Source organism: Lissotriton vulgaris, chromosome 2_2, assembly GCF_964263255.1.
Source record: "Lissotriton vulgaris chromosome 2_2, aLisVul1.2, whole genome shotgun sequence".
Classification (NCBI taxonomy): domain Eukaryota; kingdom Metazoa; phylum Chordata; class Amphibia; order Caudata; family Salamandridae; genus Lissotriton; species Lissotriton vulgaris.
In genome coordinates this window covers 119,343,861-119,371,062 of record NC_141688.1, presented here as the reverse complement: position 1 = coordinate 119,371,062, position 27,202 = coordinate 119,343,861, and the positions used below count along the sequence as shown (strand labels likewise).

At 46.4% G+C, this 27,202-nt stretch overlaps 1 protein-coding gene across 3 annotated transcripts in view; it reads right to left on the bottom strand.

Annotated features, from left to right (window-relative positions):
• Nucleotides 1-27,202, bottom strand: part of TMEM266 (transmembrane protein 266) — a 766,234-nt gene that overhangs the window by 272,595 nt on the left and 466,437 nt on the right. For all 3 annotated transcript variants that reach the window (XM_086959421.1, XM_086959422.1, XM_086959423.1), the window contains one exon: nucleotides 1,106-1,221. In XM_086959421.1, coding sequence (XP_086815547.1) covers nucleotides 1,106-1,221 — 116 coding nt within the window. The remainder of the gene's footprint in view (nucleotides 1-1,105; nucleotides 1,222-27,202) is intronic.

The window sequence follows — 27,202 nt, the reverse complement described above, 5'->3', positions numbered from 1 at the left end:
AAGTCCTAGTGTCGGTGAGAAACAAAAAATTCAGGAATCCCAAGTAACAAACTCCAAATGCATGTTCAAATTAAAAACCTATATCTACTCGATTAACACAATGTCAGTTAGTGTTAGGCGATAAGCTAACTCTGCCATAGAGCTGTCAAACCATCTTTTGAAAATGCATTCACACTAGCACCCATAGGACTACAAAGGGCTGGGCTGCAGAGATCAACAGGACTCCCTTGCAAGACACTGCAGTGCACGGCTATTGCACAACCCAATAGTCCAATTCAATAAGATTTGCTACTGGAAAAAGGAGTCTACCCTCCACTATGGAATCTAGGCAAAAGGTCAGGTGACCTGATGAGCATTATAGTAGAGGAGCGACCCTATACTGACAATTTCGGTCACTAAATAGTTAATGAGCAGGACAATACTTGCTAGTAGATTGTGTAATATTAGAAATGATCAATACAGATAATGGCATTCAGTTTCTTCCAGTTTATTTCTAGGGGTGTACACAATTTACCTAACTTCATTGGAAATGTTATATAAAAATAAATACTGAATGCATATCTGGACTTTACCACTATATTTTAGGGGAAAATGTGTCCTCGTGTATTTTGCCAACACAGAAGCATTTCATACTAGAGAAAGAAATATCATAAAAAACACAAATGCCGCAAACAGCTACTTGCATTCTCTTCGGTTGTGTTGTTCCTGTGTGCCTGACACAAGATTGCTAACCAAATGGACTCCAGCGTAATGAAAATTTGGCTCAGGCCTATTTATTTCATCTTCCCTCTGCCGTATTTCCTATTGTGACCGTGTTTTCAAACTAATTTACAGTAATTTACATACTTCAATTTGAGAAACTTGAAACACGGAGAAAGCAGAAATATGTTCATTATTCTTTCGTGATGATTGCTGCCAGTAAAGAATGCTGCACTTAAAACAAATGTATTTTAAAACTTGCCAACTGGAAAAGTAACCCAACAACAAATCAAGGAGAAAAGGTCCCTCCAATAAGACAGGATACGACTCAAATCAGAATGTCGAGACGGCCAATGGTCTTGGTGCATCCGGCGAAATTAGCAAGAACTGCTACATAGAAGTTTACCGCTTGCTCTTGGCAGATTTGGGTCAGTCTCTCCAAGTGCTCTTCCTGAATGGCCTTTCCCTTCTCGTACTGCTGAATAACCATTTCCATCTCGACTTTCACCGGGACCACATAGGCTGAAACATTGAAACAGTACAGGGGTGTTATATAATTTTAAGGGCAATATTCAACCACAAACACCACCAGTTTCCTTTTTTTTAAACAAAGAATTCATAACAAAGAAGGCAATAATACAAAGTATAGCAGCCCCCTCACTCTCCCCCAACCCCCCGGGACTGAGAAAGTCCGGCGAATGACAATTCTTTAAAAACCAATAATAATACATCATGTGTGAGCAAGAGTATAACAATCCGGAATATCCGTGTAAAATGTATAGTGCAACAACAAACACTTGGGCAGTAATAAATATTCAATAGAGCTAAACATGAAGAAAAGTGACCAGTGCGACAGTACATCTTTAAATAAAGCACCACAAAAGAATATATAGCACAGAGTTAAGTGCACATACTTCTCTGAGATAGTAAAGTGGCCGATGCGAGCAATTCATCCTTAAATATACCAAATTATTTTATAGAAATATGTAAGTAGCAACACCAAAACTTGTATGGGTAGGATTCCCTAAACGATAGAGTAACTGGTACAACAAGTAGTTGCGCAAAGTTTTCCAATTAGTTCACTTTTAGCGAAGCCAGGAGGTCCCCCAGTCTTACGTAAGAAGAAAGACTTGATTGCATGGTATTTATAGGTGTCCTTATTGTTCAGGCTAAAGGGGGATTGGAGTTCCTCAAAGGACAAAACCCCTTCGGACGAGCAAACGTCCTAATTTTTTTACCCCCTTATCTGCCCAATTTTGAAAATAAGAAGGTCCAAAGATATCCGGTAGGTTGGGCTTATTCATGATAGGAGTATAAAAATCAATCTCCCAATTCCAGGATTTCTACGTACGGCGGAGAAAACCTTGTAAACTCCTATAAGGGTCTTAAAGTTAACCCTTCTATATTATCCGAATTCCAGCGGACGCCACAAACAACCCCAGCCATCAGGGCCGAGTAAAAGTTCGAAAGGTGAGGTTCGACCTGAAGCGGGAGTTGGGGGTGAATTTTGCATCAGTATAAGACATGATTGCAGAACGGTAGCCCAATAGTATATTTTTAAGTTGGGTAAAGCTCAACCCCCTCTTTCCCGGAGTAAAGACAGAAATTTGTATGGCCTCCCAGGTTGAGAGAATGCCCACACAAACTGAGAAAACAACCTGTCAAATCTTAAAAGCGTTGCCTTATTAAACTCTGGAGAAATGTCTCTAAAAAAGTACAACATTCTGGGGAAAAAATCATTTTAAGCACATTGCAGCGGCCAACGATGGAAAGGTGTAGATTATTAAGGCGGCTCAAGGCTCTGACACAAGAGGATCCATATTCTGGCCAACAATTAGGTCAGTATAAGCTGAGATGCCTACCACTAGATATTTAGCTTTTGCAACAACTATTTTATCATTCCAGGTGACATTTTGGTTTATTATAATTTGGGTTTTTTCTTTGTTCAGTTTATACCCCGATACAGCACCGAATAAATGAGCCTCTACCTCGATTGCAGGGATGGCTTTCTCAGGATACGGTGTAACCAAAGCTAAATCAACGGCGTAGGCCATGATTTTAGTTACTAGGCTGAATCTACTAACTGCCGATATAGCCTGATTTCCTTCAAGTTTTTCATTAAATGGGTCAATGTACATGGCAAAGAGTAGTGAAGAGCAGGGACATCCTTGTCGGGTCCCCCATGTTATCTTTATTTGCTCCGTCAATGACTCGTTAATAGACACCCCAGCAATAGGAGTAAGTTATAATGCCTTAATGGCCTGGATGGCTTTAGGCCTAAAGTACATTTTCTGCATGACGCTCCAGAGAAAATTCCAGGAGACCCGATCAAATGCTTTTTCAGCATCAAGGAGTATTACAACCGTCAGGTCCCCTGAAATCTGTGCAGCGTCAAGCAGAGTAATGACCCTCCGAATAGGCTCAGTGGTACCCTTGGGGGGTATAAACCCGTGCTGCCACCTGGAAACCAGACTTTCAATTTTAGCAGAGAGTCTTTAGGCAAATATTTTTGGCGTATATCTTTGAGTCACCGTTGATAAGGGAGATTGGGTGGTACAACCCCATTTCTATTGGTGAATTGTCTTTTTTAAGGAAGACAATAATTTTAGCTATGGACCACGATTGAGGGGAGGTTGCGCCATTGAAAATTTGCGTCACTACAGCATTAAAAATATCTTTGATTTGGCAGAGAGAAACCTTATAAAATTCAACTGGAATGCAGAAAAAGCCATAGCAATTTCATCCCATGTGGTGGGGCGGGGTGAGGGGGGGGAGATCCTCACGTTGTTCCTGCTCCTCTCTACTGAGGAGTGACAGCAAAATTGAGTGCAAATAGTTATTAAGGGAAGATTGTCCATCTACTTGAGATCCAGCATCTTCCTTAGAATTTAAGCACTGATAGTATTCGCAGAAGGCTGTGCAAATGGCTTCCGGATTGCTGGTAACGGCCCCAGAGGAAGTTCTAATATCGTGAATTTCATTAATGGTGGTCTGTTGCCTGGTTCTCATTGCCAGCTGGTGGCCAATCTTTTCGCTGTACTCATATGCTTTTTCACGAGCTGCAGCCCACTTAGCGTCTTTCTCTGCCAAAATGTAACAGATCTCGTCCCTGAATGCAGCCACTGCCGGTTGTGCTGAATCTATCTCCCCCCTGGACTGGACTGCAGTGATAAGGTTTTCCTCAGCTTTCACTAATTTTGAGTGCAACTCCACCAGCTGAGCCTTCTCCTGCCTATTTTTCCTCTGTAAGAATTGTAAAGTTTCACCCAAACACAAGCTTTTAACGTGTCCCAAACTACCAATATGGGAACTGAGCCAAGGTTAATATCTAGAAAAGCAGCCGGCCACTATCCCTGTGATGGCTGTGATTCCTAATGGGTCAAAACTGCGACCTACCTCATTAATAATAATGAGGTAGGTCGATTTGCGACCCACAAGAAATCTGTAAAGGAAACTCAACGAGTTTCATACATTAGAAAAGAATGTTTCTTACCTGTAATCCCAGTTCGCTCTCAGGGAAATCTCCATTGAAGTCATAAGCACTGAATAGACACATCCACATGTGGGGAACCACGAGCATTTTTTCATAATATGTCTTCTCAAGTGTAGATGTTTAACTTTATACTTGGTGAGAACACATAAATCTCTTTCACAAGCCCTTTTTTAAATGAGAAAGACAAAGGACAAGAGGACAATGTAGCCCTATAGGCTGCCATTTAGTGAACGCAAGAGCAATGTCTGGACCTTCAAGGGCCTAGAACCCACTTTTTTTTTTTTTACGAGATGTGGCAGTATCATATAGGTCTAATAATTGCCACGGTCACCTCCACTGTGGAAGCTGGAGGGTTGCTTATGACTTCAATGCAGTTTACCCAGAGAGAGATCTAGGATTACAGGTAAAACCCCATTCCTTCTCTCTCATGGGATTTCCATTGATAGTCATAAGCACTGAATAAAATATCAAACCCATCACCACCAAGAGCGGTGGAAAATGTAAATGTATTGCGACTTATATAGCGCACGTATCACCCGAAGGCATCAAGGCGCTTGCCTTGGGAACAAGTCCTGGCTTTTCCCTGTGAGATAACCCCTACTGGGCATCCCCAAGGTGAAAGCCAGGCATCCCGCAGCGGGTTGGCCGCCGTAGTGGAGATTAAGCAAGCTATTGCCCAGAGTTGCAGGGTGGGACCCCATGATTAGAGTAGGCACCGAGGCGAGAATTATCGAGTCCGTGGATATTTTTGGGCTCAGGACCCTGCCGCGTCGGGAATTGAACCCTGGTCCCGGGCCAGACCTCTGCATCAGGGTCTGCGCTCTAATCAGTGAGCCACACTCCTCCACAGGAAGACAAAGGAACAATCAATCGGCCAAATCAAGCAAACACATTTCTTAGGGAAGCCTGTTTACTTGAACATCTGTTTTAGCATCTGTGTTTGGTAAATATGTGAACAGATCTTCATGTAGCCGATTTACAGGTTTCAGCTATCAGTACATTTCTCATTAAAGCAGCAGTAGCCACTTTCCTTCTAGTCGAGTGTGCTTTAGGTCTACTGGACAAAACCATATTTGCTTTCTGACAGAATAAAGGATAATATCCATCAGATTATGGACTTTTTGGACGTGACTAGACCTGTATGGACTGGGCCATAATTCACTAACAATTGGCCCAATGTGTAGATATCTTTTGTTTTGTACAGATAAAACTTTAAGACTCGCCTGAGGTCTAGAGAATGGAAAGTCCTTTCTGCAAGTGTGGAAGGGTGTTTAAAGAAAGTAGGTAAGGAAATGGTATGATTAACATTACAGTCCAAAATGACTTTAGGTAGGAATCTGGAAGAGTCCTCATAATCACCTTACTGGAATGAAAAACGTGTATCGTTCGTGAGAACATAACGCTTGGATTTTGCTAACCCTACCTGCTGATGGGAACGCTATTAGGAAAGCAGTTTTCCAAAAGGAGCCTTCATGAGGCATGAGAAGACTATATTAAGCTCCCAAGGAGGATATGGATGCCGAATTGAAGGGGAAACCTTTTTTAACCGTAAATGTGTTTTTTTGATAATGGGGTTTTTAAAAAAAGAAGTTTGTGTGGGACATTTTCTGTAAGCAGTAATAGCAGCTAAATTAACTTTTATGGAAGAGAATTGAAAGCCAGATATAGCAGAATAAAGTAAGTATGGAAGAATCACATCTGTTTGGGAGGTTGTTGGATTCACGTTCTTGTTAGCACACCAAATGCAAAATCTCTTCCATCTGAATAAATAAGCTGAACATGCTGACAGTCGTCTAGTCTTCCTGAGAATGTTCATGCATTCTTGTGGAAGGTTCATATGCCCATGCTTTACTAGCGGAGGAGCCATGCTGCCAAACTCCAGGACTTGACACTGGAGTGAACCATCTGGCCTGCGAATTTCGTGAAGATCTGGTCTGCGCAGCAGCTTAAGATGTGAATGCTCAGAACTATTGAGAAGGTCAGTGAACCAACAATGACGTGGCTACTCTGGAGCAATCAGGATCATTCTGATCATCGTTTAAGACAGTTTGATGAGAACTGACAAGATCAGCAGCGGGAGCGGAGGAAAAGCATAGAGAAATTGGCTGGACCAGGCGATCCATAGGGCATTCCCCAGTGTCCCTGGTTGGAAGAACCTCAAGGCGAAGCGTGGGCATTTTTTGTTTTCTGCGGTGGCGAATAAGTCGATGAGCAGAGCGCTTCACATTCTGAAAATATTTTGTACGACGTTGTTGTGAAGGACGCATTCATGGTTTTCTTGAAGGGGCTTGCTTAGGGAGTCTGCTTGAACATTTTGAACATCTGAGAGAGGAGCTCAGTTATCTGAAGGTCGCTGGCTATCAAGCACTTCCAAATTGTCCGGCCACGTGAGATAAACATCTGAACCTTATTCCCTCCAGCTTGTTGAGGTAGAATATAGTTGTTTTCTTTTTTTATCGTATTGTAATGCAATTTTCGGAAACAAAGGAACAGCCTTCCATTTCAAATTTAGCTGTCTAAACAGGCCGGACAAAAATAATCTCAGTCAATACAGTACAGTCAGAAACATTTGTACATAGTCCATTACCAGTGTTATATAGTCCAATTGATATCCGGGCCAGTTGAGTATTGATAAGATAATCATGAAAGAACAAGAAAACTAATTTAAAACAACCCATCCCTCCACCCCCACCCGCACCGCAACCTGCCATCGAGAAGCCACACATATGCAAATCAGTAGTGGAATAAGTTCAAATACTTTATATCACTAGAATCCAGTAGCGAGCAAGAGTATGTCGTCTACATATATATTGTTCAAGGTCTGACGAATTTCAGAGATTGATTGGTCCAGCCATGCCTAATAGTAGGCAGCAGCTCGGAGTCATTCTCCATCTAGGACCTAAACTGTTCCAGGAGATCATCCCATACCATGGCTATCGATCGTTTACAGAGACTACATTACTTTTCCCTATGTAAGGCGTAGCTTTCAATGGTGCCCCAGCGTAGAACCTGTTCCAGCCAGCATGCGATCAGCAGAGATCTGGAAGATGTCCACCAACTCGTGATCTATTGATTGGCCAAAAGAAGCGCAAGGTCCACAACCCGTGCTACTGTGTAAAAATGCTTTAGTCTGGGATTCAAGCCCAAGAAACAGTGTTCCATCATATTCCAAAGAGCGAGCCACATGATGCCTGAAAGGGTATCTCTTATATTCGCCCCAGTAAGACGACAGCGAGGGACAAACTCACAGCATATGCATAAGGTCAGCGGCATCTGCTTTACATCTAGGACATTTGGGTGATGCTGTTGGGAAAATTCTATGAAGCTTCAGCAGTGTTAAATAAGCTGTTTAAGAGGTAAAATTGTATACATTTTAAATGGGAGTTGTGGGAAATTACAGTGGGATAATCGAGGAGGAAAGCAACTCTTTATCAAGTAAAGAACAATTTCAGTTGGTTTCCCATTGTGCTTGGAGAGGGACTACATTGGTATGTGGATGGGCACATACACCCCTACAAAGCCACTTGACTAGATCTCTACCCATCCCCATTTCATATACTGCCTGGATTAAGGAATGTGTATCTGGTTTAGTCTCTGTAGGCTACTAATATGTACGAACATATCTTAGAATAGTGGCATGTGCCAGGAAAAAGTATTCAGAAGGCTGTGAAGCGGAGTGAAATCAGGATGGGTCAGCAGCATACCCTCCGCGAAGAGGTCTTAAACCGCAGAGGCCCCACCACTCTCCCAGAGTGCAAGTCTCCCAGAGGACAGCGAACCCACAACTGTGGGCAAGACTCGCAGCAGAATAGTCATGGCCTAATGTGGGGGTGAGTTAGTTTATTGGAGAGCGCTTCTCCAATACGTTATGGCATTGTTGAGCAATAACGGAAGATGAGAGGTCCCCTTCACTCCTGGCAATAGCAACATATATCGCATGCCCATTCGCAACATACTTGGCGTGTAACCAATCGGATGTAAGTGGAAACCCGATAACCAGTAGGATAATAAATGTAACTATATTGCCAAGTATAGTAATGGCCCTAATGTCCGGCCCACCCATGCCACCTTCCCCAGACAGTAAGGAAAATGCTACTTACCAGTATGCATCTGTTCTTGGCATGTAGAACTGCAGAGTTGTACACTTCGCATAAGATCGCCACCTGGTGTTGGGCTCGGATGATTGCATGTTGTTGTCGTCTTGGAAGAAGTCTTTGTAGTCACGAGATAGGTGACTCCTCCTTTGGACGAAGTGCGCAGGGGCATCGGCTCCATCCTTTGATTGTTTTTCGCCATGATGGGAGATTATGGGGTTAGTAGAAAGAGAAAGTATGTCCATGCGTGTATATCTAATTAAGAAGAAACTGGAACAGACACAGGTCCCAGGGAGGCGGGAGGGCGTGTACAACTCTGCAGCTCTATATGCCAAGAACAGATGAATACTGGTAAGTAACATTTTATGTTCGAGGCATATGAGCTGTAGATTGTACACTTAGCATCGATTGTGCAGCAGTGTCACCCCTAGCGGTGGTCACCTGTGTCTGTTGCAGTAGTTTGAAGAGAGTTTTAAGAACAGCTTGGCCTACTGCAGTCCTAAGAAAGCCATAGAGGCTCCTAGTTTGCGAGTGGAGTGCGCTCTAGGAGGAACTGTTAATGTGCGTTTTGCTTTGTGATAGCATATTTGTATACATTTAACAATCCACCTTGCAATGCCTGATTTTGAAATGGGATTGCCTTTATGTGGGAGAGAAAAAGCTACAAATAGTTGCTTTGTTTTACGAAAGGACTTGGTCCGATCTATGTAATAGAGAAGAGCTCTTTTGACATCAGTGTGTGTAGAGCTCTTTCTGCTACTGAGTCTGGGTTTTGAAAAAAACACTGGCAACTCAACTGATTGGTTTAGATGAAAAGGAGTAATTACTTTAGGACGGAATTTAGGAATTGTTCTTAGAACCACTTTGTTACGGTGTAATTGTAAGAAAGGTTCTTGTATAGTGAAAGCTTGAATTTCACTAACTCTTTTAAGACAGGTAATAGAAACAAGGAAAGCTGTTTTCCATGTGAGAAATTGTAGTTCACAATTGTGTAAAGGTTCAAAAGGGGGTCCCATGAGTGTTAAAACTTAGGCTGCAGCGTCAACATTATCGGCGCCATCTTGCCCCCTTTTCGAGCCCATTCGTGCGCGTAAGCGGCAGCCATTTTGAGTACCATGGCCTCTCTGCCCATCGCTGATAGCCAGCGCGTCTCTCTCTCTCTCCTGACCTCGCAAGCATCCCCTGCACGCTGACAGCCCCCGCTCTCACATGCCTTGGGTCATAAACCCCTCTTCAGCGCAGCTCTGCCTCGGAACCCCATCCTGTTCCCTGCGCGACACCTCCCTTCATTCCTTTCATGGTCCCGGGTCCTTTGATAAAACCCCCTTTCCTGTGTGCCCGTTTGTCTTACTCGTTCCCAGGCCGCCACCTGGCCCTGCGGATACTGTTTATTGCCCCCCTGTACAGTAGGAAGCTTCCCCCATCAAAGGATCCACGAGTTGATCAAAGCCCCCACCCTATGAGATCCGATCAACCTCATACATTCCGTGAATCGGCGGAATGTCCAGCTGCGCGATAATCATCACCTGTTGTGACCGGGGTGGGGACTCCAACTGTAAATGTGTGTGGGAACGGGCCTGAAGCGGGTATTCCGAGGATGTCTTTCCGTACATCAAAGTATTGACAGAGATGTGTTTTACACAATAAAGCAATAAACTTGTGTATAAGAGGCCAGGCCTCAGAGATGCGGTTAGAGCACCTCGAGAAGATACCCTGTTGTCTGATTTGATGTGTACTGCTCCGTCAGAATAAAACTTCTGTTTCCTGCCTTCCAGTCTCCAGCGCCTGCCTCTTTGTTTGGTAACTTGAGTGGGTATAGAGGCGGTTAACGCCGGACATCTCTGAAAAAGGTCATCGGCCCTACCTTTTTCCACATGAGCCTTGTAAGGACAATGTTTAGGTTCCACACTGGAGAGGGTGGTAACCTAGGAGGAATAATTCTTTTTAATCCTTCCATAAAACCTTTTATTGCTGGTACTCTAAACAACAACATATGTTGTCTGTTTTGCAGATATGCGGCAGTGGCTGCAAGTTATAAACGTATAGATGAATAAGCTAGATTACATCTTTGTAAATGTAGAAGGTAACAGATAATATTTTGGATGGAAGCATCTAAGGGATCAATTTGATTATTATTGCAGTAAATGGCAAATCTTTTCCATTTAGCAGCATAGCAAGCTCTAGTAGTAGGTCTTCTGGCTTCTTTAATGATATTCGTACAGTCTGGTGGCAGGTTAAGGTAACCAAACTCTAAGACTTCAGGAGCCAGATCGCCAGATTCAGTTGATTTGGATCTGGATGCCTGATGTCTCGATGGTTCTGCGTTAACATTGATGGGGTGAGAGACAGTTTTTGGTGTGGAACTAGAGAGAGTTCTAGCAGTGTGGTGAACCACGGTTGGCGTGCCCATGTGGGAGCTACCAGATTCAGTTTGGGAGACTGTTTTCTGAGAATGCGTACCACTAGTGGTATTAGTGGTGTTGGCGGAAAAGCATACGCAAATCTGCCTGACCAGTTCATCCATATCGCATTGCCCTTGGACAAGGGGTGTGGAAACCTGGAGGCGAAGGTTGGGCATTTTGCGTTTTTGTGTGTGACAAACAGGTCTATGTCTGGATGACCCCACTTGTGAAAGAATGGTTGAAGAACTTGCAGCCTGTTGTGTCTGTCGACTTAACAGATCGGCTATCTGATTGTGAACTGCTGGAAGGTGTTCTGCCAACAGATGTATCTTTTGTGGAATGGCCCATCTCCAAATGTTTTGGGCGAGTTGGGACAGTTGCAGGGAATGTGTGCCTCCTTGCTTCTGTATGTAGTACATGGCTGTCATGTTGTCCGTCCGGATTAAGACAGCCTTGTTCTGTATGTGTACCTGGAAGGACTTGAGTGCCATGAGAATTGCTAGCAACTCTAGGTGATTGATGTGAAGAACCTTTCGTTGAGCAGTCTATCTTCCCTGAGGTTTGTGGTGGAGCAGATGTGCTCACCATCCTGTCAGGGATGCGTCTGTTGTCAGTACTATTTGTGGAACAGACTCGAGGAACGGCCGCCCTCTGGACAAGTTTTTGGTGTTCCACCACTGCTGGAGCGATGTGTGCGGCTGTCTACTAACACCAGGTCCGTCAGTTGTCATTGTGCCTGATTCCACTGATGTGCTAGACATTCCTGCAAAGGACGCATTTGCAGTCTTGAATATGGTACAATAAAAATGCAAGATGCCATCATGCCTATGAGTTGCATGAACACTCTGGCTGGGAGAGAGTGTTGGTTTTGAAACCTTGTGACTAAGGCTTGAATGCTCTGTATCCTAGCTGGACTGGGATAAGATAGAGCTGTATTGGTGTTTATTGTAGCCCCTAGGTATTGATCTACATGAGAGGGCTGTAGATGTGACTTGTTGTGATTTATGGTAAACCCCAAGTTGTGCAATGTCTGAATTGTGTGGGATGTGTGTTGAACACACTGGTTGAATGACTTGGCCTTTATGAGCCAATCGTCTAAGTAAGGGAAGACATGGATGTGAGAAGTTGGCCTGGTATATAATGCTCACTAATTCTTAGTGATCACTTTGTACCATGCCAAGCAACCCTTATGATGATTGGTTGTAATTCAACCTCGTAGACCAGTTATCCTAGTGGTAACGTGGACAAAGCAGTCTTAGGCTAAACTCTGAAAGGCATGTGAAGCCAGCTGTAATACCATACACAACCCCCTTGAATACCAAATGAAAGGGACACCACACAGATATATATTGAAAATATATATTGATTTATTAACTATAAAATCCCCTGGACTCTTTATGAGTACAGAAGCACAAGCGTTAAATCACAAGACAGTTTAAAATACACAAAAGTTGCACAATATGGATGAGCCCTAGGGGCCACCTAAACCATATACTAAGAAAGTGGTATAAGAGATACCAATAGGAAAGGGAACAGACCTAGGGCCTTGGGAATCGCTGGAGCTATTCGGGACTAGCAGTGACTAAGTCGGGAAAGGCCCGCGGGACTCGGGTGCAGTGTTCAAAGTGCACGCACTTTCCAATGTAAAGTCTATGGTGCGTAAAAAGTACAAAGTTAAAGAGTTAGGAACCTTCCGAGTGACCTAGAACGCTGAAACTTAAGACACAGGCCCTTGAGATGTGTACCAGTGTAGGAACACTGGCGGAGCTGAGTTACCTCACCCACAGGAAGCGGGTGCACAGGGTCGAAGTAGTGTCGGGTTTCGTCACGCTGGTCGATGGTGCTTGGAGCTGAAGATGCTGCAGGCGGCTCGATGTGAAGAGTTCCGGTGGATCCAAGGGTGGATCTGAAGATGTGAAGACCTGAAAGCAGAGGGGACAATGTTCAAAGTCACTAGCCAGTGACTACCGTGGAACCAGATTGGAACCAGGCGATGTCGGGTGCAAACAGGCGTTGTCGGGTAGCTTCTCTCTGCAGCCACGTGGACACCCGGGGTCGAGGACGTCCAGGAGTCGGTCACATGCTGTCCCACGCAGGCTTCTCGCTGTTGGCGGTGTCGGCAACTTGATCGGAGCAAACAGGCCTTGGCTAATGCAAGCCACGCAGGAATCGAAAGATGCTTAACACTCGGACCAGCAAGGTCAGAGCGAGTGCTCCTTTTCACAGGAGCTTGGGTAGGTCTGGAGCAACCAGACCCGCTGTGTAGTTAGTCGGATTCGTCGCCAAGATGGCCGCTGACCACGTGGCTAGTGGCCGGGATGGCGCGTCGAGTGGCACGATGCAAAAGGGCATCACACAGATCGTGGAGATGCTGGGGGGCTGATCTTCGGTGCAAGGGCTGCTCGATGTTGGGGGTTCTCAGTCCCCAAAGCACAAAGTCGAGGATACCTCAGAAGCTGCGCAATCAGCTTTTCGAGTGTCTTCCAAGAGGTCTGGTCCCACGTCACTAGATGCCTCCACGGGTCCCTTCTTTGCAGGGACTGTGGATCGGGCTCTGAGAGGTCTGGGAGTCTGGTTCTTGTTGGGCTCTGGACTCGGGCTCCGGCGGGAGGCGGCGGCAAAGCAGATGTCGAGTTGCTGGTTGGTGCCTGTATTCACAGGGTGGCCACTCCTAGGCCACAAGGGAGATTCTCTTCAGTCTTCTGAGCAGCAGAATGTCGAAGTCCAGTCTTCTTCTTGTTTAAAGTTGATTTCAGGATGATCTGCTGTGCAATGGCACTGCTCCCACTCTTATTCCCAATCTGAGGGGTGGATCACCTACTAGGTCCCTCCTCTGGGAGGAACCAGGAAGGGGGGCGGTTACACCCCCTTTCCTTTGTCCAGTTCCGTGCCAAGCCCGGGTCTGAAAAGTCCCAGGACCGGTTTGGACTGGCCTATGCACAGGGACACTTTGTGTGCCCCGGGCATGTCTGATTCTATTCAGCCCTGTCCTACCCAATACACAAAACCCTGTCTGGGGTGGTGCTCGCACCTCCCAAGGCAGGAAACCCTTTGTCCAGGCCACCATCTGCCGAGTTTCGGTCAACAGCAGGAGGCCAGACTCTTGTCTGTGGTGGCAGCATCCATTTTGTGATGCTGAGGCTCTGGTTAACTTTAACCGGGGTTAAGGCTACACACATGTCGTGTCCCTCTAGAAGGGTGGAATGCTATCCCCGTCGACAGAACTGTCGAGGGGATAGTATTCCAATTCGTATGACACCTTACTCGACATGTTTTGATAAAGCCAAACCAAAGATAGCATTTAACCGCGAGGATTATAATGCACTTAAGAGTATATGGTATGGCAATATCCCGGAACAGCTTAGGGAGTGGTTCCCGACAGCTGCAGACAGGCTCAGCTCATGCTAGAGCACCATCTCACATATTTCCAAGCACTCTGCCTCCAGGATTGATGAGGCCTTCCATAGGAGTGGCTGATAGGAACATATGTGTCCAGTTTAGGGTTAGGCTCAGGCATACTGTACCTAAGCAAGAGGTGATTACACCAACTTACCCCAGCTGAGTGATCAGCCAGTTGTGTCAAATATGGAGGCCAGGCCAGGGGTGGCACAATACATGCTGCAGCCCCTGGTAGGCCTTGGAAACACCTATGCCCTGGGTACCTATGGTACACTGTTACAGGGGCCAATAAGGTGAACCAATTCCAATTGTGTTATGCACCTAAGGTGCATGGAGTCCATTTTAAGGAGAGAGCAATCAGCCTGGGGTCCTGAATAGTAGGATCCCAGGCCAACTAAGTCAAAAACCAGCTAAACACCAGGCAAAAAGTTTGGGGGTAACCATAGTCAGATATCCACCTTCCTACAATGGATATGTTACCTTCTGAGATGTGCCGCTACTACTGCTAAGCACTTTGTGAACACTCTTGGTGCTGTTGTTACCCCGAATGGAAGGACTTTGAATTGATAGTGTTGTCCTTCTAGCACAAACCTGAGATACTTCTTGTGAGAAAGATGTATGGGAATGTGAAAGTAGGCGTCTTTGAGGTCTAGTGTAGTGAGGAACTCGCCTTGTTGCAATAATGGGAGCACTTGTTGTAAAGTGATCACATGAAAATGATCTGAGTGTATGTACAGATTGAGAGACCTCAAATCTAGAATTGGTCTTAGTGTCCCATTCTTTTTGGGTATTAGGAAGTAGAGTGAGTAGACCCCTGTTCCTTGATGTTGCAATGGAACTAGCTCTATTGCATCTTTTTGTAGCAATGAGAGAACCTCTTGTTGGAGCAGCGTTAGATGTTCTGTGGACATTAGACGCTGTTTGGGTGGCATTTTTGGAGGGGTAGCTGTAAGCTCTAGGCAGTAACCATACAGGATTATCGGTCTTACCCACTTGTCTGTTGTGATAGAGTTCCAGACTGGTAGGAACTGTGTTAATCTCCCCCCTACAGGAGTTGTATGCTGTTGCGGGAGCTGAAGGAAGTCACTGTTTGGTGGTGGAAGAGGATCGATTGTTGTTTTTACCTCGACCTCTTCCCTTATTGTTATTAGCTCTGTAGCCTCCTGTAAAGTATCCTTTATTAGAGGATGCTTGTGAATTAGTTTTAAAAGAAGCTGAAATGTCTGCTCCAGCTTGTTTGGAGCCTCCTCTGTAAAACAAGCGAGGAAAGAGGCCTCTTGCTTCGGTGGACTGCAAAGCTCCCATGGACTTGCCTGTATCAGTGTCTTTTTTCATTTTTTCCAGAGCTGTGTCTACCTCTGGACCAAACAACTGGTGTTAGTTGAATGGTTGATTGAGATAAGCAGACTGTATCTCTTGCTTAAATCCTGAAATGTGTAGCCACACGTGACGTCTAAGAAAGACACTGCTGTATATTGCCCTGGATGCAGTGTCTGTAACATCTAGTGCGCATTTAATGGAGGCGTTAGATATAAGCTTACCCTCTTTTATGAGGTCATCTGCTTGTGCCTTATATTGATCAGGTAGATGTTGAAGTAGCTTCTCTAGCTGATCATAGTGAGCCCTGTCCTATCTTGCGTGGAGGGCTCCGTTTGTTAGCAATGCACCATGCATTACTAGCTTGGGCAGCTATTCTTTTCCCTGAAGCATCTATGATTTTGGATTCTTTATCAGGAGGTGGTGCTTCTCCTGATGTTTGTGAATTTGCTCTTTTCCTAGCGTTTGAAACTACTAGGGAGTCTAAGGGTAGCTGTCCCTTAATGTAAGCAGGATCCCCAGGAGCTGCTCTGTACTTTTTTTCTATCCTTGGGTTTATGATTCTAGCCCGCACAGGATCTTTAAACACTTCTGGGGCATGTTTAATAACTCCTTTAATCATTGGCAGTATTTGTACAGATTTTTGGGAATGTTCAAAAGTGTCTAGTAAAAAGTCCTCTTCTGCCTCACCTGAATGCATGGTGACATTGTGATAGATGGCAGACCTATTAATCAAGTGTCCAAACCCAATATTATCATCTGGAGGAGAAGGTTTAGATGGATATATATGGGGGTCAGGAATATCTGGAATATCCTGTGGGTTTGGATACTCCCAGTCTGGTCAACCTGTTGGGTAGGGAAAAGGATCGTCTGAGTCTTTCCCTCCCCCCATGCTATACTGATCATCATCAGCATCCTGAGGAGGTGTATGTTGTGGAGAATGAAGAGGAAAAGTTTGAGGTGAAATGTTTAAAGGGACAGCAGGAGAGGCAGATACAGGAGAAGAAGGGTGCATAGGAGATGTGGCAGAGTTCTTCTTCTTTATAGGCACTGGCGGTGTAGGTGCTGTATCAGACTTCCTCTTCCTGTGTAGTGTGGTGGAAACATGTCCTGTTTCTGGGTCTATGTATATCTTCTTTTGCAAAGGATCAGGTGTAAAAAACTCTTCTTCTGAAATAGCTTTTGGCGCCGATTTTTTCGGCTCCGGGCCTGATTTCTGCTTTTCTTTAGCCTTAGGAGTTGTTGTATAGTCCTTTGGCGTACTTTTCGGCACCAAAGGTATCATTTTCAGCATCGAGGTCTGGTTCGAGGGCTTGGAGGCATCGGTGGCAGGCTTTGTAGGTTTCGGCACCGAAGAATTTGGACAGGAAGATGTTTTGGTAGGCTTGGAAGCGTCGAAAAGAGGCTTCATTGGTTTCGGTGCCGTATTGTCTTTAGAAGTCGACGTTTTTTGGGTCTTTTTCGGTACCGGGACGTCTTTCGGTTTCAGTGCCGAAGGAGCTGGCCGTATCGGTACGTACGGTTTGCTCGGTATGGAGCTACCGGAAGGCTTTAATATTTTCTTCGGAGCCGAGCTCGATGGCGGGGCTTTCGAAGCAATGTCTCGGTCTTGACTGGGCCCCGAAGGCAGAGTTTTGACCTTAGCCTTTGGTTGTTTAGGGACTGGGACTGGGGTAGGGGCAGTCGTACTCACGTTTTGACCTGATGGTATGGAGTCATCGGAGTTGTCTGCATCAGATACGATCTGGAGCTCATCGGAATCTTCCTTGGGGACACAGGGCCCTTCGTCGAAGATATCCACCGCTTCCGGAGCTGATCTCTGCATGTCGCGTCGACTGGACCTCCGATCTCAAATGGTCTTCTTGGATCGAAAGAACGCACAAGCTGTGCTGCTCGACTCGTCGTGTTGTGGTGATATACACAGGTAACACACCTCGTGATGGTCGCTGTGTGGGAATTTTGCCCCACACTTGGGGCATTTTTTGAATGGTGTCCTTTCCATGAGGTATAGGCCTTACCGTGTGGGTAGGTCCGATGGCCCGCGTCGAACACCGAAATCGAAGTGATAAGGTCAAGTCTATGTATATTGAAGTTAAAGTTTGTTTTTGGATAGTTTTACGCGTCTAAGTCCTTAAAAAGTAGATTTTCGAACCGGAGCGGAAAAGTTGCATCTGAACCCAGTGGCAGAAAAAAGCAATCTAAGGATGTAGCCGATGCCCATGCGCACTGTCGACCAAAGCAGGAGTCACCTATCTCGTGACTACAAAGACTTCTTCCAAGACGACAACAACATGCAATCATCCGAGCCCAACACCAGGTGGCGATCTAATGCTAAGTGTACAATCTGACGCTCATATGCCTCGAACTTGCATTTTCGGTAGGCTAATTCAGAGCTGCCCCGTGCTTCAAATCAATTTGGTCAACAAAGAATTCAAAGTTCTAAAGACGGATGCTGGGACAATCACAAACAAATTGACAAAATAACACAGTAGGAGGGACAGCATCACCATCTTTGACAGTGCAACCCGACCCGCCACGGACAGGGGCAGCGTTATCCAACAATTTTTTTAGGATTTCAGTGAAGAGATAGCTTTCTGCAGGTTTCCATCTATTAAACCTGCATCAGATCTATATATATGAATACCCAGACGTTTGATGAGTCACCTGCACGGACTGCGCTCCCAAAAGCAGCATGTCGTTGGCTGTAGTGTCCCGAAATGAAAATACAAAAGATTTAGCATAGTTAACTCAGAGGCCAGACAGCTCACCGAACAGATGAAGTGAGCAAAATATTGGTGTTGAGTCTGCCCGTGGTCCTAGGTATATACAATCATATCGTCAGGGTACGTGGAGATTGCATGGGTCTGTGGCTACTGCGAGATAACCCAATCATCCAATATCTGCCTGATATGCTGTGCTAGGGCCTCCACCACCAAAACAAATAGCAAAGGGGACAATGGGCAACCCTGTCTGATCCCGCAGAAGATTCACATTTCCACATTTGTAAAGTACAAACTTATCACCCCTAATGGTATCCAAGTGCTGAGGGGCCATCGAGGAGATTAGGTGAGCTATTGCAGAGAGTCACATGATTCTGAGCTGAGCTGTCGGCGAGGATCGAACCGTGCGCACCTGCACTCTGGAAAGAGCTGCTCTGGCTGCTGCGCCACACCTCTGCCACCAGATCTGATACTGCGACATGAGTCTCTCCGTTCACGCTCTTGCAGTGGGGTTGGCATACAGAAGTTAACCCAGTGAATAAAAGTAAAAAAACATATCTAGCCAATGCTGCAAATATATACTCCCACCCCAGGGTATCAAATGCCTGTTGGAGATCCAAAGAGACAGCCCGCTGAAGGATAACTCTCTTTAGCTACCTCCATCACTTGGTCAAGGCGGCATATATTCAAGGAGGTAAAGGGAGCAGTCATCCTGCTAATATTTTATACTCTGTGGTAAGCAGGGACAGAGGTTAATAAGGAGATAGATCTTCCAGATTACTACCAGATTTAAGGAGGGTAGTGACCAAGTCTTGGCAGGTTTTAGGTGGTATGGCGTCCGCCACTAGGGAAGCATTATACAGACGTTCCAATTGTGGAACTAACCAGGAAGCAAAGGTGGCGTAAAATTAAATGCGTAAACCATCTACACCTGGTGTTTTATTATGTGCCATTTCTCCGATAGTGTGACACAACTCACCTTACATCAATGGGTCTCCCAGCGTTTCTCTACGAGTAGCCAATGCCTGTGGCAGTCTCAGATTACCAAGGAAGTAAGCTATACAATTAGAGGACGGAGGGGTGGTTGCACTATATAACTCAGCATATTACTTACGGAAGGCACCATTAATCTCGAACTGAGTTGCACAATGGATAGCGGAAGGCGTAACGACTGAAATGCCCGGCGTAGGTGAAGAGACAGGCAGGATCAAACAGACCAAGAGAGCAGCCACTTTATCACTCTCTTTGAGCAGTTTGTGTATAGCCGGTAAAATCAATAACTCACAGTCATTAGAAGAGTTCTGCATGTTTAACTTTAGTATCTTGTAAGGCATCTGCGTGTGTGTCATCCTTGTACTGCCGCTTGTTCGAGCAGTCCCAGTTGGGTCTCAGTTTTGTGCAGGTCCTGCATCACTGACTGTCGGGCCCTGGTGATATTAGCAATAGATACCCCGTCAGCACCACTTTAAAACGTTTCCCATTCAATTAATGGGGAGCAGGCTATATTGGCATTATCCTCAAAGAAAGTATCTATAGTGGTAGCCAGGGTATCCTTAAAGCCAATGTCTTCAAGAAGAAGTGGTTGTAAGAGCAATATGGTAATAGGAGTGGGGACACTGCTTCAAGTCAGCTTCAACTCAAGGGGAATATGATCAGAGAGACTTTTACCTAGGTAGGTGACGTTAAGAACCGCTGCCTGCAGAGGATATGATCCAAACAGGAATGCAAATTTGGGGTGGGGTGAATAAAAAGAATATATTGTGTGCCTACCATGCATTAGTGAAAGACCATCCCGACACTTAGTCACTCAGGGCCCTGGGTTGTTTAACGGAGGTAGTTCTTAGTAGCGGAGGGTGTGAGCGGTCTAAATGAACATCCAGGATCACTTTAAAGTCCACACCAATGAGCCATGGGAGATGTGACCAATCATCCAAGACAGAGAACAGGTGTGCTGGGAAAACATCCTGGTCTATGTTAGGGGTGTAAATATTACCCAATACCAGACTTTCACGGTCCAATATGCCACGAACATCTACCATGTGTATCTACTATGATATGGGAGGCTGCAAATGGCACTCCAGCACTCAACCATATCGCTGCCCTATGGGCAAATGCCGAATACATCGCAGCAAATAATTGGCCCCTCCATTTTGTCTTCAGTTTAAGTGACTCTGAATTGTAAAGGTGAATTTCCTGTAAATAAACAACATGCACTCTACGGTGATTAAGTTGAGCAAGGATTTTGTGGCATTTATGAACAGACCCTATCCCTGGGACATTTGTGGTCAGTATTTTAGTAATGTTGCATAGCAGTTGACATTCAAACATAAGATTTGGAATGCATCAACACACCTCCCACCATATGCATAATGTACATAAGGAGACCCATAGGCAAAAACGATGGCAGAAAGAAAAAAACAAGACCCTAATACAAGGTCCAGCAAAGAACAATCGTTCCACCCAAACTGTTAAACTGTAAAAACTAAGTAAAAACACGTGCAACAGCTTTGTGGGTAGGCCAAGAAGGCTCCAAGGGGAGACAGAGACTTACAAAAACCACTAGTGAGCAGTCTCCCAGTAAGCCACATCGTGGAAGGATATAACGAGAGGGTGACTGTGTGCAGGTACAAAGAAATTACACCTATGAGAGGGAGGCAGGAAAGGAAAAATGTACCCAGATCGGACCAATCATCCTGGAAGATGAGAGAGGGGAAGGAAAGGGAGTAAGGGGGAGGGGAAAAATACAGGACACACCGTTATAAAGAACAAGGAAGTCTCACAGCTCAATAAAGGAGCAGGAGAGCAATGGAGAACAGAGAAGATTGGTCCATGCGTGGCTAAAGGATATTTGGAAAGTGAAGAGGTCAAGACTTAAGGAGAAATACCCAGGGCTAGAGGAAGAGCGCCCCGAAGTTCAGGACCCACCACATGGGGCCGCAGTAAGGTTATGTTCCCCAAACATACTGTGACAGCAAGGTTACAAACAAGGCAACACCAAAGTCATATTTCATTGTCCGCCGTTTGTGACGTCACTGGTGGAAAAAGCGGCATACCAGCAATGGAGTATGAGCCCCAAACTAAGCTTGCGGAGGAACTGGAGAGGACCAGCAGCGTCTGTGATCTAATGGAGGACACTATTACAATTGCAGCCCTCCAGGCTTGCTGCGGGGAAGGGACCACTCTCAATGTCGTCGTGCAAGGGATGCCGCATCGGAGCCACCGGGGTGACCTCAGTGCCTCATGAGAGGAAAGCTCTGATGGAGGAGGGCAATGAACATTAGGATAATGTTGCTCTAACCAGACCCCACAGTCTCTGGGGTGTCTAAGAACAGAGTACTTTGGTCGTGCATAACCTTCATCCGGGCTGGAAATAGCAGCGCATACATGAGGGCCTCCAATCTCAGTTGTTTTTTTTTTGGTGGCAGTGCCGGACTGGCCGTAGCAGGCACCAGGCGTTTCCCGGTTGGGCCGGAGGGGTAGGGGTTAGTTTTGTACCCATGGGGGGGTTTTGCAGCAGTGCTGCAATATCAGACACCTGTAACAAAAGCGGGAGCGGTGGTTCTCACTAACACCCCCTGCTCCCAGTTGGTGGGCAGGAATGACGCAGCACAGCTCGTGTGTAATTCAGAAAGAGTGAAGCATTGGTATTATCCATGACTATCAGTGCATTTTCTCTGACCTCTTGAAGAACTATGTAGCGAAAAAAGAAATTGAGAATGTGTGCGACAATAGGCTTTGAAGGTGCCCCTGGAGGGGGCGGCGCACCAGCACTCTAAGCGTCCTCTCCACAGTGAATAATGCAATAGGCCATGCGGGCCACCCCAGTCCGAAGCCAGTACTAAACAAGCAGCGTGGTGTTGGGACTACCCACTCTTTCTGGCATGCCAATAATGTGCACATTTTTTAGACTCGCCCAGCCCCCAGCATCCTCCGCCGCATCCAGTACTGCCTACATAGTTCTTCCACAACAGCAGACTGTGACACTAGCTGAAGAGCCAGCTCCGGCACAGTTGTTTCAGCAGACGTCACCATGTCTGACAGTTTGCGATGATTGTCTTGTAACAGTACAAGATAATCTGCCATGGTACCAGTGCGGTGTTCAATGGCGGCTCTGAAGTCATGTATTTCTTGGAGAATGACATCCCGTTTATCAGGGCAGGGGCCCACTGTCATGGGAGGGACACATTCCTCCATCATTTGGGTGGAGGAGCCATCAGAATGGCTGTGCTGAGAGGCACCACGATCCGGTAACTGTGTTCCGGGAGAGTTGGTGCGACCCATGATGAAAGTTATTGTGGCCCTTGGCAGGCACAGATCTCTCCACTCCAGCAAGGAGTAGTGATACCAAATGCAGTCACCTATGTGGCGAATGGGGACCTGCGGCAGCTGTTTCCAGTAGTTAGTCAAGACTAGGTGGTGAGAACTAGTGGAGTGCACAAACACAGAGTATAGGGTTGAACCAGGGACCGGACCACTCTGAGGCGCACCCTAGTGCGAAGAAGGGTAACCTGCACCAGGTCAAACGTTCGAAGAGGTGCAGGGGGAGGCTCAAATTGCAGGTTCTAGATGGGTGTAATCCCCAGTGAAGGAAGAGGCAGCGCACTATAGAAATGAGTATAAGGTAGTGTAGTTTTGTGGGGGGTTACCCCATGAACCAATGTCGGGCCGAGTAAGGGGTGAGGGCAAAGGTGGGTCTCCCAAATAGCCAATTTGTCAGCCAGGCATGCAGGTTCCCTCTGTTTCTCGACTGGTCATTTGCCATCAGCCTCTAGGGTGGGCTACCGTGAAGGCCAGGAAGGAAAGGAAGGAAAGGAGAGCAGCGAGCGGTCCAGGCCGGCTGATCACATTGTCAATTATAAAAACGCCCCCTGCCCTTCCGCCTGGCCCCTATAGTCAACTCCATCGGCCACACGGCGTATGTCACTATGAGCCACGCACCCGCACTCTGAATGTGTGGGAAGCCTAGAGTCACTCCGATCCCGCTTCAGGCCAGAACAGTACTGTGAGTAGAAGGCACGTTGAGGGAGAGGCAAGGTCAGCACTTCACAGTGTTAGCAGCGATCCTGAAGGTAGTGGCAGTCAGGCAGCAGAATCCTCCCGGGCCGACTCCGCCGTGCACCGCAGCCGATGCCTTCAATGCAGTCCCTCGCAGGCATCCCGGACCTCCGAGCAGTCGCCGCAGTCCAACAGCAAACCAGGGAAACCCAAGAGGGGGAGGGCCAAGAGAACCCCCTATATGAAACAATGTCCATGCTCATAATGCAGAGCTCCAGTAAGCGGGATGCAAGGAAGAGAGCAGCGCTCCAAGCTACATCACAGAGAGCCATCCAAGCTCGCTCCGTGCAGCCCACCCAGGCCGCTAGACAATCCGTGAAGAGACTTATCAATCCATCTGAAGTCACTCTCGCACGACGATAGAGAATCTGGACTCCTGCATCATGGAATGGAGTCAGGGAAGCTCTGGAGTGCGGCAAAGTCCTGCCCTCTCACAACGGCCACTCCATATCCCTTTGTGTGACAGATGTGTTGGATAACAGGCGTCCAACGGGAGCTCCAAAAGATTGCGTCCGCCATCTTTGATGGTTAGTCACGCCCGAGGTAGTACAAAATTGTTTTGTGGTAGGTCTGAACAAGCAGTGATTGAGCCTTGAAGGACAGGAGAAAAGCCTTCACTGCTAGGTGAACTGCTCGCATCTGAAGGAGATAAATGTAATAGGTCATCTCTCTCTGAGACCATGTTCCCTGGATTTGGAGGTGTTCCGTCTGCGCTGCCCATCCTAATAGTGATACAGCAAACAAACGATGGACGGAATGCTGACAATGCAAACATTCTACCCCAGTCAAAAGATCTGGGGTAAATCCATTGTTCTTTTGCCCACTACGCCACTCCAGTTTGGACCCAGCCATATGCAAATTAGTCGACCCTGTGCCCCATGGGAACAGTCCAGACCTAACTGCCAGGCCAGGTCCTCCCTGGACTGGAAACAAGCATCCTGGGAACGGTTTCAGGGTAGGTCACCCTTCTGCAGCCAGGCTAGCTTGAAACCAGTGGCACAGTGAGCAAAGATCCATGTCTGGGCATATCCATCCCACTTAGGGCGAAAAGTGTTACAGCAAACAAATGATGGACAGAATGCTGACAATGCAAACATTCTCCTCCAGTCAAAAGATCTTGGTTAAAGCCATCGTTCTTTTGCCCACTACGCCACCCCAGTTTGGACCAAGACATGTGCAAATCAGTCTTGACCCTGTGCCCTTGATGAAATGGCATCCCTTGAAGCACATTTGTCAAAGAGCACCACCTTTTTTATACAGACTGCTTTGCATTAGGGGAGAGTATGATCTTGTCGTCCCAATTGCCCCGAAGTTGATCCTAATGTTCCTCAAGATATTCCTGGAGAGGTTTCATGAGAAGACGGGTGTTCGGAGACAGAAAAATACACAAAGTCATCAAGAAGAGATGACACTGTTCTAGCTGTGGGGTGAGAGACTTTCATGAGAGAGTGACTTCAGATGGATTGATAAGTCTCTTCACGGAAGGACTCATTCTTGCTTGAACGCGGTCGATGGAGGCCCCCAAGTAATGCAGTATTTGGACTAGAGAAGAGGTTGACCTGGTGTGATTGATAAGCAGACCTAATCACTAGAGAAGACTGCTGGTCAATTGGTAATGTAGTAAGGCTTCCTGAGGTGTTGACGCCTTGGTGAGCCAGTCGTCGAGACAGGGGGAGACGAAAACACGGAGCTTACTGATATGTACAGCGACCAGTGCTATAAAGAGAGGTATGTTGGCTTACATGAAGTCGAACTGAAGCACTGTGTACAAGTAATGATCTTGGCCCACAACGAACCTCAAGAATTTGCAATGCTTCTTGCCTATTGGGATATGAATGTATGCATCTTGGAAGTCTATCTGTAGGAAGGTGGATACCTGACTGTGGTTACCCCCAACTGTTTACCTGGTGTTTTGCTGCTTTTTCGACTTAGTTGACCTGGGACCCTGCTATTCAGGGCCCCAGGCCTACTGCTCTCTCTGTAAAATGGATTCCATGTACCTAAGGTACATATCTAATTGGATACTGAGTCACCTTATCAGTCCCTGTACCGTGTACCTTAGGTACCCAGGGCATAGGTGTACCCAGGGCCTACCAGGGGCTGCAGCATGTATTATGCCACCCCTGGCTGGCCATCTAAATCTGACACAACTGGCTGCACGACAGCTGGGGCAAGGTGGTGTAATCACCCTTTGCTTTAGATATAGTATACCTATATCTAACCCTAAAATGGACACATGTATTCCTATCAGTCACTCCTATGGCAGGCCTTAACAATCCTGAAGGCAGAGTGCTTGGAATTATGTGAGATGGTGCTCTGGCATGAGCTGAGCCTGTCTGCAGCTTGCGGAACCAAGTCCTAATAGCTGTTCTATGATAACGCGTACCATATACTCTTAAGGTAGGTCTTAAGTTTTGACCTACCTAGTCGGGTTCGCCCGAGAACACTAACTTTGCATTTACTAGCCTCCATAGACTTTGTCCCGCATTGCGCGTGAGAGTTCCCACTCTGCACACGGCGCCCCTAGGCCTCCTGCTTCTACTCTAAGGGTTCAGCATTGTAGGCCTAGCGTTTCTAATGTCTCTGATAACTGTTGCTTACCTGCTAGTAATTTGCATTCCACTTCCATAGTATATGGTTTTTCGTGCCCCTCGGGCATTTGTGTAAATTGTGCGACTTTCAGTATTTCTTTAAGAGTTTTGTATTGTGCTTAGCACCCTGTCCTCATGAAGAGTCCAGGGTTGTTGTGTTATAAATAAATATCCTTTTATTTTCATAACAACTTGTGTGGTGTCCTTTCACTTGGTGTTCAAGGGGTATATGTGATGGTATAACAGCTGGCTTAACACGCCCTCTAGAGTTTAGCCTAAAGACTGCTCTTGTCCATGCTACTAGGATAGCTGGTCTATAAGGTTGAGTTACAACCAATCATCAATAAGGGTTGTTTGGAATGATACACAGTGATCACTAGAATAGTGAGCACTACATATCAGGCCAACTTCTCACACTATCGAACAGAGATAGTCTATCTCCATGGTGTATCTGGGGATAGAGCTAATGCAGTGCCAGCAATACTCATGTTTCTCTTCAAATCTACTTGTAATTGCTTGCCTATCTGTTAGGCAAAGAGATATACTTCCCCCCACACTGGAGTGGATAACGGAAGAACGGGAAGTAGAGATTAATTGTTTACAGCCTGCTGTCGGATTTCCACACTGAGCAGGCTGTTCAGTGACTCTTCCTCTGGGTTGACGGCGTTGCTCCGGTTGATAAGGCCTCTGCAGTTGGTATTGCTTGCGACCTTGGTACCAAGTGGGAGGATCATTCAATCAATCAATCAGGGGGTTTATTGAGCGCGCTACTCACCCGTGAGGGTCTCGTGGTGCTGGGGGTGAGGGGAGGGAAGTGGGGGAGCAGCTCTGGATCAGTTGAAGAGCCAGGTCTTGAGGTAATGCCTAAACGTTTGCAGGGTTGTTAAGCGTCTGATGTTCACAGGGAGCTCTTTCCAGGTCTTGGCTGCAATGTAAGGGAAGGCTCTCCCGCCTGCTCTGTTATGGCGGATGCCGGGGGGGGGGACATCGGCCAGGGCGAGGTCGGTGGAGCGGAGGATCCTCTTGGGTACGTGGAAGGGTAATCTCTTGTTGAGGTATTTAGGTCCGGAGTTGTTGAGGGATTTGTAGGCGTTGGTGAGGAGTTTTAAGGTGATCCTCTTCTCGACGGGGAGCCAGTGGAGGTATCGTAGGAGTTGGGTCATGTGTTCGTGGCGCAGTATCCCGAGGATGAGTCTGGCTGCGGCGTTCTGGATGGTTTGGAATTTGTGTAGAAGGGTTCTGCTGATTCCGGTGTATAGGGTGTTGTCGTAATCCAGTCTGCTGGTTATGAGTGCGTGGGTGACGGTCTTTCTGCAGTCTGGAGGGATCCATTTGAAGGTCTTACGCAGGATGCACAGGCAGTTGAAGCTGGTGGAGGTGACTGCGTTGCTCTGTCGGTTAATGAAGAGAGAGAAGTCGAGGTTTTGTGCGT